Here is a 12,878-nt window from a genome sequence, read left to right on the forward strand (position 1 = left end):
AATTCGCCAAATTCTAATTTGAACTAAACTAGTCAGGTTTTAAAGAAAAAACACAAATCCAGTCTGTAAAGGAGTGGGAGACATAGACGCGTGTAGCATGTGTTAGAAAGGCCTGATGGATTAAAAGCAAATCTCTGAATCAATAGAGAGATCCTCAAGTAAATGGAAAATCAGGTTTTAATGTGTAAGTACCAGAACGTTCCTTCAATGTGCTCTCCGTCTCAACTGCTCTCGATGTTGGAGAAAGGCCCTCCTTTTGCCTTTAGTGCTCTTGATTCTTGCCAGAAATCCACCTGACTGACTTTTAGCTCTTTATAGGTGCTTGAGGCCTTCCGGTTGCACCACTAACAAACCTCTTCCCACTGATAAGATTGTTTAGTTGACCTTTTGCTCCTGTGTCCTAGGACTAGAGTCTGCATTATCCTGTATTGAACCCAACATTCCTAATACGGAGAGATCCACTGCACTAGGAGCGTACTTGCTCCGGTATCCCATCCTGCTCCATGCCTGAGAGCCTAATGTTTGCTCCTTCTGTTTAGTATCTCTCCCCCCTTCCCGCCAATCCAACCTGAAAAACTCTAGATTTAATTGTGTGTATTTAAGGAAATAGAATCGCTTTGGATTTGTTTAAGCTCAGTAATATGGAATGGACCTAAACCAGTATTGAAAGGACAATACACTGTTTTTTTCAACGTCAGATTCTGTTTGCACTTTATGTTGACATGACCATAAGGCAAAATGCATTTTGTCTAGATTCTGTGTTTCACATGATGAAAAAGAAATAATTTTTTATGTGGTCAATTGATTCAAAATATTGAAGTACATTTTTAATTTTCAATGCTTAAAGTCTAAATTAACAGAATCGACAGCCCTGATGCTTTTATTTTTTGTCATGGTTTTTAAGCAAAAACCATTCTGATATCTTATGAAACACAGAGGAGGATGGTGTTTCCACATATGCTAACAGCGGCATTATGCTGGATAATGAAAATGATGTTGAAAAAAGGTTGTAGGCCCCATGTTACAAAGCATGTCCATTTTAAGAGAAAACAAGCATTAGATGGAATGCTTTTCTGAAGAAAAGTAAAGTCCTCTTTTCCTCATCTGAAAGCCGCAAACCCTTTTCCATCTCATTTGTCATTCAGTGCCTTCCGGGCGAAAGACATCAGCTAGAAGACGTATCCATTCCTTTTTTTCGTTTCATCTATTAATTTGCAGACACCATAAACTCAGTGCTGGAGAATGAGTGATTTAATGATAGAATTAATATTTCACATTAAATGAACTGTTAAATATTAAAAGTACAAAGTACATTCAACGTCTTTTTGCCCGGTGGGCTGGAGTTCTTATGTCATCATCAGTAGACGTAGATACATTGCACTAGTTTTATTTGGTGCTTTCATAAGAAATTGCCTTTTTGACCAATTATGAGCCATCTCTTTGCTGTCCCTTAGCTTGCCAAGTTATCAATAAAGGTAAATTTAAACTTTAATACTTTGAATGAAAGTGTTGCCTGTGATTTTCTACCAGTAAACACTGCTCATTCTGATACTCATCGTAGAGCACTAGGAGTTCTTGAATACGCTTTCCTTTGGGTGCCCTTTGTTTATCGAGTGTCAAAATTGCCTCTGTTTAATAATAATACAGTAAACGGAACAACAGATTGTACATAGTCATAGAGAATTCACACAACCTCTGTGGAAGCAAATTAGGGCTGGGCGATATACCCTAATCTTATATTAAATAATCATTTGCTCATAGTTTGGAAGATGGAGTTTTTCCTTTTTAGTTAAAGGATTAGTTCACTTCCGGAATAAAAATTTCCTGGAAAAAAAAAAAGTACTTACCCCTTGTCATCCAAGATGTTCATGTCTTTCTTTCTTTAGTCAAAAAGAAATTAAGGTTTTTGGGAAAACATTCCAGGATTTTTCTCTGTTAGTGGACTTTAATGGCATCCTACGGGTTGAAGGTCCAAATTGCAGTTTCAATGCAGCTTCAAAGGGATCTACACGATCCCAGGTGTTTTTCCATATTTTTTCACTAGAAAATTGATGTTTATTAAAATGCATCAATATATGAATCATTTACCTACATTTATTATGCCATGCAGGAACATCAGTGAACATGTCTGAGTGATGACACAAAAGAATTGTTGAATCAGTTTTGAGTTGATTCATTGAAATGGACAGTTTGATCGGATTCATTGAATCAAACTTCAGCTGTGTCAGCATTTTGTTCATCATTGAGTAAATCAGCATTTCTAAATGTGTAGACAAAAGTATTGTAAAACTAGTCTAATCACAGACTCTTTAAAAAAAAACAGTCAAATAAAAAGAGATAATTACAGTATTTATGGTTCATTGCTAATATTCAATATATCGCCTAGCCCTGAAGCCAACTAATACCTGCAAAGACAAGTTGTAAAGGTTCACTTTAAATTTTGTCTGGTGCTTTCTAAACAAAGGTTTGCATTTTGTGGATTGCATAAGTTCAGACAAGTCTTGAAATGAGTTGGGATGTTGATTAATAATTTTGATTGTCATGCCGCGAGGGTGTCTGACTCACTCGCTAGACGTCTCTGTGTGTTTCAGCTCGAAAGCAGGAGATCATAAAGGTGACCGAACAGCTGATTGAATCCATCAACAACGGCGACTTTGAGGCTTACGCGTGAGTGAACACACAAACCTGTCGCTATGACAACCACTGCCACCCTTGAGAACGCTAATGCATTCCTTTATTTCCTCTTGATTACGGAGATTATATTTAATGGTCACCTTTTCACAACAGGTGCTCCAGTTATATTTAGATCCAAGCCTCACTTAATTACAGCTTTCGATCGGCTGAAGGAAATTCAGATGACATCAACGACCACATATGTTCACACTGACTATTAAAAGTCTAAAATTGGAACACTTCTAGTGCTATTATTCCAAAGTCTGCACACCAATTAAGACTTTCAGCTTTACTTTCTGCTCCTTTTCTCACAGAAAGATTTGCGACCCTGGCCTTACTTCCTTTGAGCCAGAAGCTTTGGGAAACCTGGTGGAGGGGCATGACTTCCACAGGTTCTACTTTGAGAACGGTATCTAGATCCATATCTGTTTACACTTTAAACTTAAAGGGATAGTTCACACAAAAATGAAAATTCTGTCAATAACTACTCACCCTTGTGTAATTTCAAACCAGTTTATCTTCATTAAATGACATGGAAGAGAAGAGAATTGTTGAATTTATATAGGTTTTCTTTTCTTACGGGTTTGGAACGACATGAGGGTGAGTAATTAATGACAGAATTTTTATTTTAGGGTGAACTACAGTAAGGGAAAAAATTATAATCCCCTGCTGATTTTGTACATTTGTCCACTGACAAAGATCAGTCTATAATTTTAATGGTAGGTTTTTTGAACAGTGAGAGACGAAATAACAACAAAAAAATCCAGAAAATTTGCATTTTAAAAAAGTTATAAATTGATTTGCATTTTAATGAGTGAAATAAGTATTTGACCCCTTTGCAAAACATGACTTAGTACTTGGTGGCAAAATCCTTGTTGGCAATCACAGAGGTCGGATGTCTCTTGTAGTTGGCCACCAGGTTTGCACACATCTCAGGAGAGATTTTGTCCCACCCCTCTTTGCAGATCCTCTCCAAGTCAATAAGGTTTCGAAGTTACCATTTGGCAACTCAAACCTTCAGCTCCCTCCACAGATTTTCTATGGGATAAGGGTCTGGAGACTGGCTAGGCCACTCCAGGACCTTAATGTGCTTCTTCTTAAGCCACACCTTTGTTGCCTTGGTCATGTGTTTTGGGTCATTGTCATGCTGGAATACCCGTCCACGAACCATTTTGAATGCCCTGACTGAGGGAAGGAGGTTCTCCTGCAAGATTTGACGGTACAATGCACCCGTCCATCATCCCTTTGATGCAGTGTAGTTGTCCTATCCCCTTAGCAGAAAAACACCCCCAAAGCATAATGTTTCCACCTCCATGTTTGACGGTGGGGATGGTGTTCTTGGGGTCATAGGCAGCATTCCTCCTCTTCCAAAAACGGCAGGTTGAGTTGATGCCAAAGAGCTCGATTTTGGTCTCATCTGACCACAACACTTTTACCCAGTTCTTCTCTGAATGATTCAGATGTTCACTGGCAAACTTCAGACGGGCCTGTACATGTGCTTTCTTGAGCAGGGGGACTTTGCGGGCACTGCAGGATTTCAGTCCTTCATGGCGAAGTGCCAGTTGTTTTCTTAGTGACTATGGTCCTAGCTGCCTTGAGAACATTGACAAGATCCTTACGTGTAGTTCTAGGCTGATTCCTCACCGTTCTCATGATCATTGAAACTCCACAAGGTGAGATCTTGCATGAAGCCCCAGAGAGATGGAGATTGACCGTTATTTTGTGTTTCTTCCATTTGCAAATAATTACACCAACTGTTGTCACCTTCTCACCAAGCTGCTTGCCAACGGTCTTGTAGCCCATTCCAGCCTTGTGTAGGTCTACAATCTTGTACCTGACATCCTTGGACAGCTCTTTGGTCTTGACCATGGTGGAGAGTTTGATCTGATTTGATTGCTTCTGTGGACAGTGCGCCTAATCTCAGCTCGTTACCTGTATAAAATACACCTGGGAGCAAGAAATCTTGCTGATTGATAGTGAATAAATACTTATTTCACTCATTAAAATGCAAATCAATTTCTAACTTTTTGAAATGCATTTTTCTGGAAATATTTGTTATTTTGTCTCCCACTGCTAAAATATTAAAATTACATTAAAATTATACACTGATTTTTTTTTTGTCAGTGGGCATGTGTCCAAAATTTAGCAGGGGATAAAAAAAAATTCCCTTACCGTATCACTTTAGAGAATATTTTGAGTTTTCCAACAGTATTTTGATCGCCATATTTCTTTGTCTTCTCCTTTAGCTCTGTCCAAAGGTAATAAACCTGTACACACTATCCTGCTGAACCCTCATGTGCATCTGATCGGGGAGGATGCGGCATGTATCGCGTACATCCGTCTGACTCAGTACATGGACGGCAGTGGGATGCCACGCACCATGCAGTCAGAGGAGACCCGTGTCTGGCATCGTCGAGATGGCAAGTGGCTGAACATACACTTCCATCGCTCTGGAGCCCCCAGTGTGCCCATCAAGTAAGCGTCTCTATTGTTTAATGTATAAAATAATGATGTTCATAATCACAAAAAGGGTCATTCTCAGGAAAGTGTGTGTATCATTCAGTGTAACTACTTATATGTAACGGAATCAAGTAATTTAATTACAAAATAAATGTAACTGTAATGCAGAGATTGCGTTAGACTTTAACATTGTCTGTCATTTTGACGAACAGGGTCGTAAAAATTGTCATAATCTATTATTACCCGTCATTTTTATTTTCATATTTTAATTGAAATAACACATTTAATTGCTTTCAATGACGGACAATTTTCGGTTAACGCAATCTCTGCTGTAATCTGTTAATGTAATTAAATTACAGATACTTATGAAAATGTTAACAATTACAAAGTGAATACATCTGAATATTTTCACACACACATACAGATGTGATTGATTTCTTTCCTAAATTGCATTGACTGCTCTAAAATACAGAGCAGTCGATGTTTCAGGAGTTTAGGACATATAGGACACATGTTTATTTGATAACTGTTTTATTTCTTATTTGGAATTATGTATATGCTTTGTTTTTTAAGATTAACTTTAGTTTTTCCAAAACATTGTTAGCATGTGTTTCCTGTCATAGCTATGCAAAGATTAGATTAAAACAAGAAACAAAAAAAAAACATAGCTATTAAACTATATCTTATGATTTTAAATCAGTATTTAACCTCAGAACACTCTAAAAAGTAAAAAGAGGTGTTAAACTCTGATTTTATGGTGGCCATGCTTTTAAAATTAAATTTTTATAATCTTGATGAAGGATTTTTAAAAAGTCTGACAGTAATCAGTGTTGAGTACTACTGTAAGGTTAACCCTGCCTGGTTTAAATGTTTAAAATGATTAACAGTTGAAAACATTCATTCGAAATTTAGAAAAGTAATAAAAAGTAATCTGTTACATTGCTTCACTAAAATAATTTAAATAGTTACACCACGTATTACATTTTAAATAGGGTAACTTGTAATCTGTAGCCTAGCTATTACCATTAACAAAGTAACCTTTCCAACACTGATATCATTGAATTTGAAAAGGTTTCTGCGGAGTCTGACCTTTCAACAAATCAAAAGTTTTAAATACATATACCTTTAATCAATAAGGATGCATTAAATTGATCATAAGTGGCTGTAAATACATGTTATGATGTTACAAAAGATTTCTATTTTTAATAATTATTAATGCAATAATATTAATAAATGCAATTATATATGTTTCTTGAATCATGTATGTATATTAGAATCATTTCTGAAGGTGACACTAAATGGAGAACGGCTACTGAAAATTCAGTTTTGGCATCACAGGAATAAATTACATTTTTAAATATATTAAAATACCACCACTGAATAGAAAATGAAAAAGGCCATTGCGACTTTTTATCTCACAATTCACATCTCACAGGTCACTTTTTTTCAGAATTTTGAGATATAAACTATAAAGTCAGAATTGCGAAACATGAACTCACAATTCTGATAAATAAAGTCGCAATTCTGACTTTATAAAACAAAATTGTGAGTTATTAAGTGAGAATTGTGAGATATAAACTCGCAAATCTGAGAATCTGAGTCTTTTTCCCCCTTGGAATTGGACTTTATAACTTGCAATTGTAAATTTATATCTTACAATTTAGAATTTTTTTTTTTTTTTTTTTTTTTTTTTTTAGAATTGTGAGACATAAACCCGCAATTGTGAGAAAAAAAAAATCTGAATTACAAGTTTATATTCCACAATTCTGACTTTATATTTTGACACTGTGAGTTTATATCACACAATTCTAATTTTATAACTCGCAACCACGAGTTTATATCACGCAATTCTGTGAACAAAATTCTGAATTGTGAGATATAAACTTGCACTTGTGAGAAAAACAGAATTGCGAGTTTATATCCCAGACTTTATATCTCACAATTGTGAGTTTATATCACAATTCTGATTTTATAATTCGCAATTGCGAGTATATCATGCAATTCTGAGAAAAAAGGTCAAAATTGTGAGTATATCTATTTTTGTTGGGGGGAAAAAACGCAGCATTGTTAAACACAATAAACTTACTTTAAAAAGTACTTTAAAAACATTTACAGAACCCAAAATTTTGAATAGTAGTGTATATTTGAGGACACATATGCAGAACTAATGACTTAAGAATTATATGTTAAGACCTTTTATTGCTCCTAGTGGCTTAGTTGTGCTAAATGCAGTAATGAAGAAATAACACTTAAACATTTCTTCATAATTTAGTAGAATTTGCTCCTTTTAATTTAATATCATGCTTGTTTCTAAGTATTATTGATGAATGTTTGTTTGTGTGTATATTTTGTAGTTAATGGAATATTAAGCTTCAATTTTTCCCAACTGAGGAGAAACCATCAGCAAAAACCCAACTGTCTGTCAGTCAAGCTGGGGGTGTGTCTCCTAAGCCACACCTGCTTCCCAACAACCACGCCCCTCTCTCCCCTCCCCCCTTGAGGGTCGTTTACATGTTGTCGCACATGGACCAGAGCGTTCAAACATTTTGCTAAAGGTCATCACCAACACCAAAACCCGTGGGCCATCCGCATATATGGACATTACTAAAAGGAGTGTATTTTTAACATTTTCTTTTCTTCGTTTCTTTTTTTAAGCTGTTTTGGTATGCATTTTAAATGTATAGATATGTAAAAAGAATCACCCCCCCCCCCCAAGTCTGTACTGTATTTTTATGTCTATTTCTGTGTGTGCAATATATCAAATTTTGAAAGATAAGAATGTTAATATTGAGCTTGCTGTCGTTCTGGTGATGTACATATGTCGTGATCGTTCAGATAAAAAAATGATAATGAATAAAAACAAAAAAAAAAATACTTTAAGAAACTTTTAAAAACGTAAATTCTGGCTTACAGCAAAATGAAAAACTTTAGTAAATGCTGTCAAAAAGCTTTGTTTATATTCGCTAGCTTACGATGTTTGGCTCAAGATTCTGATTTACTTTATTTGATTTAAGAGAACTGCAGAATACTAATATGGACTGTATGTTTACCTTTATGTCATAGAATATGAGAAAAAAACAGATATCAAAGAGAATGTAGCATATATGATACATCAAACATCGACAAGCATTGGGTAATGCATGGAGGACTATTTTTTGAATGACCATGCTATTATTTTTTTCTTTCTTTTTTGCTCTTGTTTACTGTATGTTGTGTAATTCATGGTTTCCTTATCAAATTGTTTATTTCTATCAATATCATAAGGATCTGATATGGTAATGATGATAGCGGTTATCATCATTAGACCCAGCATATCTAGAAGTATCACCCTACCTTCAGATCTATGTAGCTTAAGTTTCCTATATTGAGTGGCTGTGAAAATATTATCCTTTGACTTTATATCATGGCTGTATGAGAAAAAGAAATATAAGTAGCTTACGAGAAACTACGTATATCATTTTCACACATATTTGTGCTTTTTATCTATCCCGACGATATTGTCGCCCGTGGAAAGAAGAACGAAAGCGAGCTGAGTCTGATTTACAAGCATGCACACTGCCCTTAGTGGCGACTTCGTGTCGTGTCTGTGCGCCACTCAACCGGAAGATGATGTCGGAACGGAACGGTCTTCCTTGAGGAAAAAACCTCACCACTACTGGACTATGCCAACGCCATGCTTTCCGTTTTCTCCATGTTCGTTTTTCTCTTCTTAAAGACATTTCCTCTGCTGATACAGAACCTCAACGCCAATATGAGGATGTGAACTACATAATTTGTTGCCATGGTGGCGCTAGCAAATCAACATATTTAATGAAAAATACAATAAAGGTGTGATATGTACTGTAGGCATGGCGTCGTGTTTCAGCTTTCTCCTCACACGCAGTCATTAAACAACGACCATAACGTGACACTTATACACTTTTATTCTCGTTCAGCCATATACACACACTGCAGCCATGGTATAGTGTTTAAATGTCTTTTTTAAAAGTCATATAGTAAACTAACACATGCCTTTATGGATAGATATTTATGTACTATATATATATATATATATATATATATGCATATTCTTATCTCCACAGACATAGAATGCGGATTCAGTAAATCAAACGTGGGCCAGTCACAGTGAAAGTAGTAGCAGTGTTCAACTTAATGACATTGCTCAGTTTAGAGGCTGATTTAGGAAAAGTTCACTTTCAGAACAAAAATGTACAAATAATTTGTCATTCAAGATGTCCATCCCTGCTGAAAAAAACCAGCTAATTAGGGCTGTGCAATATATCGAACGATATTGTGAGGCGCGTTTAGTCAATGAAGCCGGTGCTTTGATTAGTAGTAAATCTCCATCACGTACGTTCCGCTCAGGTTCCGCTGGAGCGGCAATTGATACACAGAGACGTAAATCTCTGACAAGCTACGCCATATCGAGCTTATTAAGTATTATTTATTACTTATTACTTATTATTACTAATCAAAGCACCGGCTTCATTGACTAAACGCGCCTCACAATATCGTTCGATATATTGCACAGCCCTAATACCAGCCTAGGCTGGTTGGCTGGTCTTAGCTGGTTTAAGCTGGAAGTGGCTGGTTTTAGCTGGTTAAGACCAGCCTGACCAGGCTGGAAAAGTGGACAAAACCCCTCTAAAACCAGCCTGCCTTCCAGCTATGACCAGCTAAAACCAGCCAACCAGCCTAGGCTGGTTTTAGCTGTTTTTTTTAACCAGGGATGTCTTTCTTCAGTCGATAAGAAATAGTTTCTTGAGGAAAACATTTTAGGAATTATCTCCATAGTGGACTTCGATGGTGCCCCCAAGTTTGAACTTCCAAAATGCAGTTTAAAAACAGCTTCAAATGGCTCTAAACGATCCCAGTCGAGGAAGAAGGGTCTTATCTACCGAAACGATCGGTCATTTTCGAAATAAATCAACAATTTATATACTTTTTTAACTTGAAATGCTCATCTTGTCTCCTCTCAGCCATGCGCAGCCTGTGTAATCCGGGTTAATACAGTTAGGGAATGTCGAAAAACTCCCGTCTCTTTTTCTAATTCAATGTAAAAATCGTCCTACATCGCTGTTTTACTTTTTTTGTTGTTTGATCTATTTTGCAGGTTCACTTTGTAAACACTGGGTCGGTACTTACCCAACTTCAAAATCATCCTACATCGTTGCATAAGAAAAGACATGGAAGTTTTTCGACATACCCTAACTGTATTGACCGTATCAAACCGGGAAAAACAGAGTTCACGCAGACTTGGACAAGACGAACGTTTGAGGTTAAAAATTATATAAACTGTCAATTTGTTTTGAAAATGGTTGATCGTTTTGCTAGATAAGACACTTGTTCTTTGGATGGGATTGTTTAGAGCCATTCGAATCTGCATTTAAACTGCATTTTGTAAGTTTAAACTTGGAGGCACCACTATATGGAGATACTTCCTGATTTGTTTTCCTCAAGAAACATAATTTCTTATCGACTGAAGAAAGAAAGACGTGATCTTGGACGACAAGGGGGTGAGTAAATCTGTACATTTTTGTTCTGGACGTGAACTTCTCCTTAATGCTGTTCCAGGGCCAGTTTCCCAAATAAGGGGAAAAAACACAGCTGACCTCAGATCAGCAGCAAAAAACAACCTCTGCTAACACAGCTGTATTAATGTGCAGTTAAAAAGTAAAAGTAATTCGAACATCACATGGTAAGCTTTCCTTCTCAACAGTCTCAAGTGAAGCCAACCTGTGATTTGGTGAATCGTAATGAGAATTTCACAAATGAAATACATCAAAATAAACCATTTGTTTAAAAAACATACATCCCTTAAGCTCACTTCCAAAACCATTAACATTTTAAAAGCATTCACCATCAGAAATACCTCAGATCAAGATTCCTCAACACATACTGATGCTGAGCAATATGTACAGAACAAAATTAAAATGAGTAAATAAAAATCACATTTCTGATTTCATACGCACTCAAACGCTCATACTTAAAAGAATTGAAAAACAGAATCGTATGTGTAACTGATCACTTGAATTTGATTCCACCTTTGCTTCCTGAGTCCCTCTTGAACGCTTGCTAAAGCGTGTTTAAAACCATAATCTGTTCGAACAAAAAAGCTGTACTGAAAAGTGATGATGACGATGATTAGAATTGCTACAGATCACAGACACAAAGAGATAGAGGTGAGACAGAAAAAATGACAGTCGTCTACCCATAGAAAGAGTCTGGTATTAATAAGTGACTGCTGCTAGCTAAGCATGCCTGCTAATATCCTTACAGGTGGCTAATGTGATCTACTGTCATTTTAAAAATGCATATTATATATACTCTCCATGGACAGAATACACAGACACACGATACCCCAACAGCTGATAAAGAAGGCAAGAAGTTTTCAGACATCTCAACTGTTGAGATCAAAATAGCATGATGTGGTGATATGATGCAATGAAATTCAATAGTGGTGGTAGGCAGTGCAGTACAGGTTCTGTTAGTTCAAGCTTAAATGGGACTTATTTTTTTTTGATTAAAACGTTTTTGGTTATTGTGATTTGTGTGTGTTTGTGTTCATTATTTCATAGGTGTTACAACTGAGGGATTTAAAAAGCAAAGGAAAGGAAAGGAAAGAAAAGGAAAGAACACCATTTGGTCACAATGAAGGACAGAAACACTTTTGGTAAACTGGGAAAAATAAGGAGAGAGAAAATATCGTTCGTTGACTTAAACTGGGCAAACATCCAGTTTGACTGGACAGGAAGACTGGAAGTGGCAGGAGTGAAGTGCACTCTGGGATTGCATGAGCATGGTGCATAGGAGTGGTTAGGAGAGCAGATAGGCTCAAAGAGAGGAGCGATGGAGATAGGGATAGGAAAATGAAGGGGAAAACCATCACTTGGACTTCCTCCCTCTCTTCCTCTCAGTCGTTTTGGGCACAGTAGTGGTGAATGAGGTGATGGAGGTGATGCTGTAGGTCGTCATGGGGCTCAGACCGATCGTCTATCTGCTCCACGCACACCCGCTTCTGTCCCCCAGCATCCCTCACTACTGACCTCCTGTGGGTCCTAGACTTCTGCATCCTCGTCCTGTGAGTGAGAATAAACAGGGTTACAAATGCCTTTATGTCTTTACTAAAGGTTCCAAGTGAAAAGATGAAAATACCATAGTCATTTTTAAAGGGATAGTTCACCAAAAAACAAAAATTCTGTCATTAAGTCCTCATTCTCATGTCGTTAGAAACCTATAAGACCTTTGTTCCTTCATACACAGCAACGCAACTACTACGTTCAAGGTCCTGCGGGTTTGGAACGACACGAGGGTTTCTGGGTGAACTTTCCCTTTAAGAGTACATTCAGAAGAGAAAAATGTTATTAGAGCAAAAAAATGTAAAGACATGCTTTGTTAATATACACACTTCTACGCCAAATATAGAAATTCTAAACTCCTAATACAATCTCTACAGAACATTTGCATAAACATATCCAGTACCAAACATTTGGGTTAGATTTATTGCTGTTGTTCTTGGTTGAGAAATTAATACTTTTAATTAGCAAGGATTCATTTTAATCGATCAAAAGTAGCAGTAAAGAATTTAACATTTTTACTACTATTTTAACTACAATCTGTTGCTATATGTCACAGTTTCAACAAAATTATTATGTTTTTTTTTAACCATTTCAACATTGATAATAATGATAAATGTTTCTTAAAGGGGTCCTATTATGCTCCTTTACAAAGTCTTTCACATTTGT

At 36.5% G+C, this 12,878-nt stretch overlaps 2 protein-coding genes across 12 annotated transcripts in view; one reads left to right on the forward strand and one right to left on the reverse strand.

Annotated features, from left to right (window-relative positions):
* camk2d2 (calcium/calmodulin-dependent protein kinase (CaM kinase) II delta 2) overlaps positions 1-8,978 on the forward strand; it is a 51,755-nt gene extending 42,777 nt beyond the window's left edge. For 6 of the 11 annotated variants that reach the window (XM_073843257.1, XM_073843258.1, XM_073843254.1 and 3 more), the window contains 5 exons: positions 1,455-1,475; positions 2,592-2,667; positions 2,988-3,082; positions 4,920-5,148; positions 7,488-8,978. In XM_073843257.1, the coding sequence (XP_073699358.1) occupies positions 1,455-1,475; positions 2,592-2,667; positions 2,988-3,082; positions 4,920-5,148; positions 7,488-7,491 (425 nt within the window). In that variant the 3' untranslated portion in view covers positions 7,492-8,978. Of the gene's footprint in view, positions 1-1,454; positions 1,476-2,591; positions 2,668-2,987; positions 3,083-4,919; positions 5,153-7,487 lie in introns of those variants that run through there. The other 5 variants (XM_073843260.1, XM_073843264.1, XM_073843261.1 and 2 more) reach the window with 2 other exon arrangements.
* Positions 8,979-12,048: 3,070 nt separating this feature from the next.
* The window catches only part of ank2a (ankyrin 2a, neuronal), a 58,906-nt gene continuing 58,076 nt past the window's right edge, over positions 12,049-12,878 (reverse strand). The window contains exon 47 of the mRNA XM_073843253.1: positions 12,049-12,212. Within this exon, the coding sequence (XP_073699354.1) occupies positions 12,192-12,212 (21 nt within the window). The 3' untranslated portion in view covers positions 12,049-12,191. The remainder of the gene's footprint in view (positions 12,213-12,878) is intronic.

The sequence above is a fragment of the Garra rufa genome, chromosome 6 (assembly GCF_049309525.1).
Source record: "Garra rufa chromosome 6, GarRuf1.0, whole genome shotgun sequence".
Lineage (NCBI taxonomy): Eukaryota > Metazoa > Chordata > Actinopteri > Cypriniformes > Cyprinidae > Garra > Garra rufa.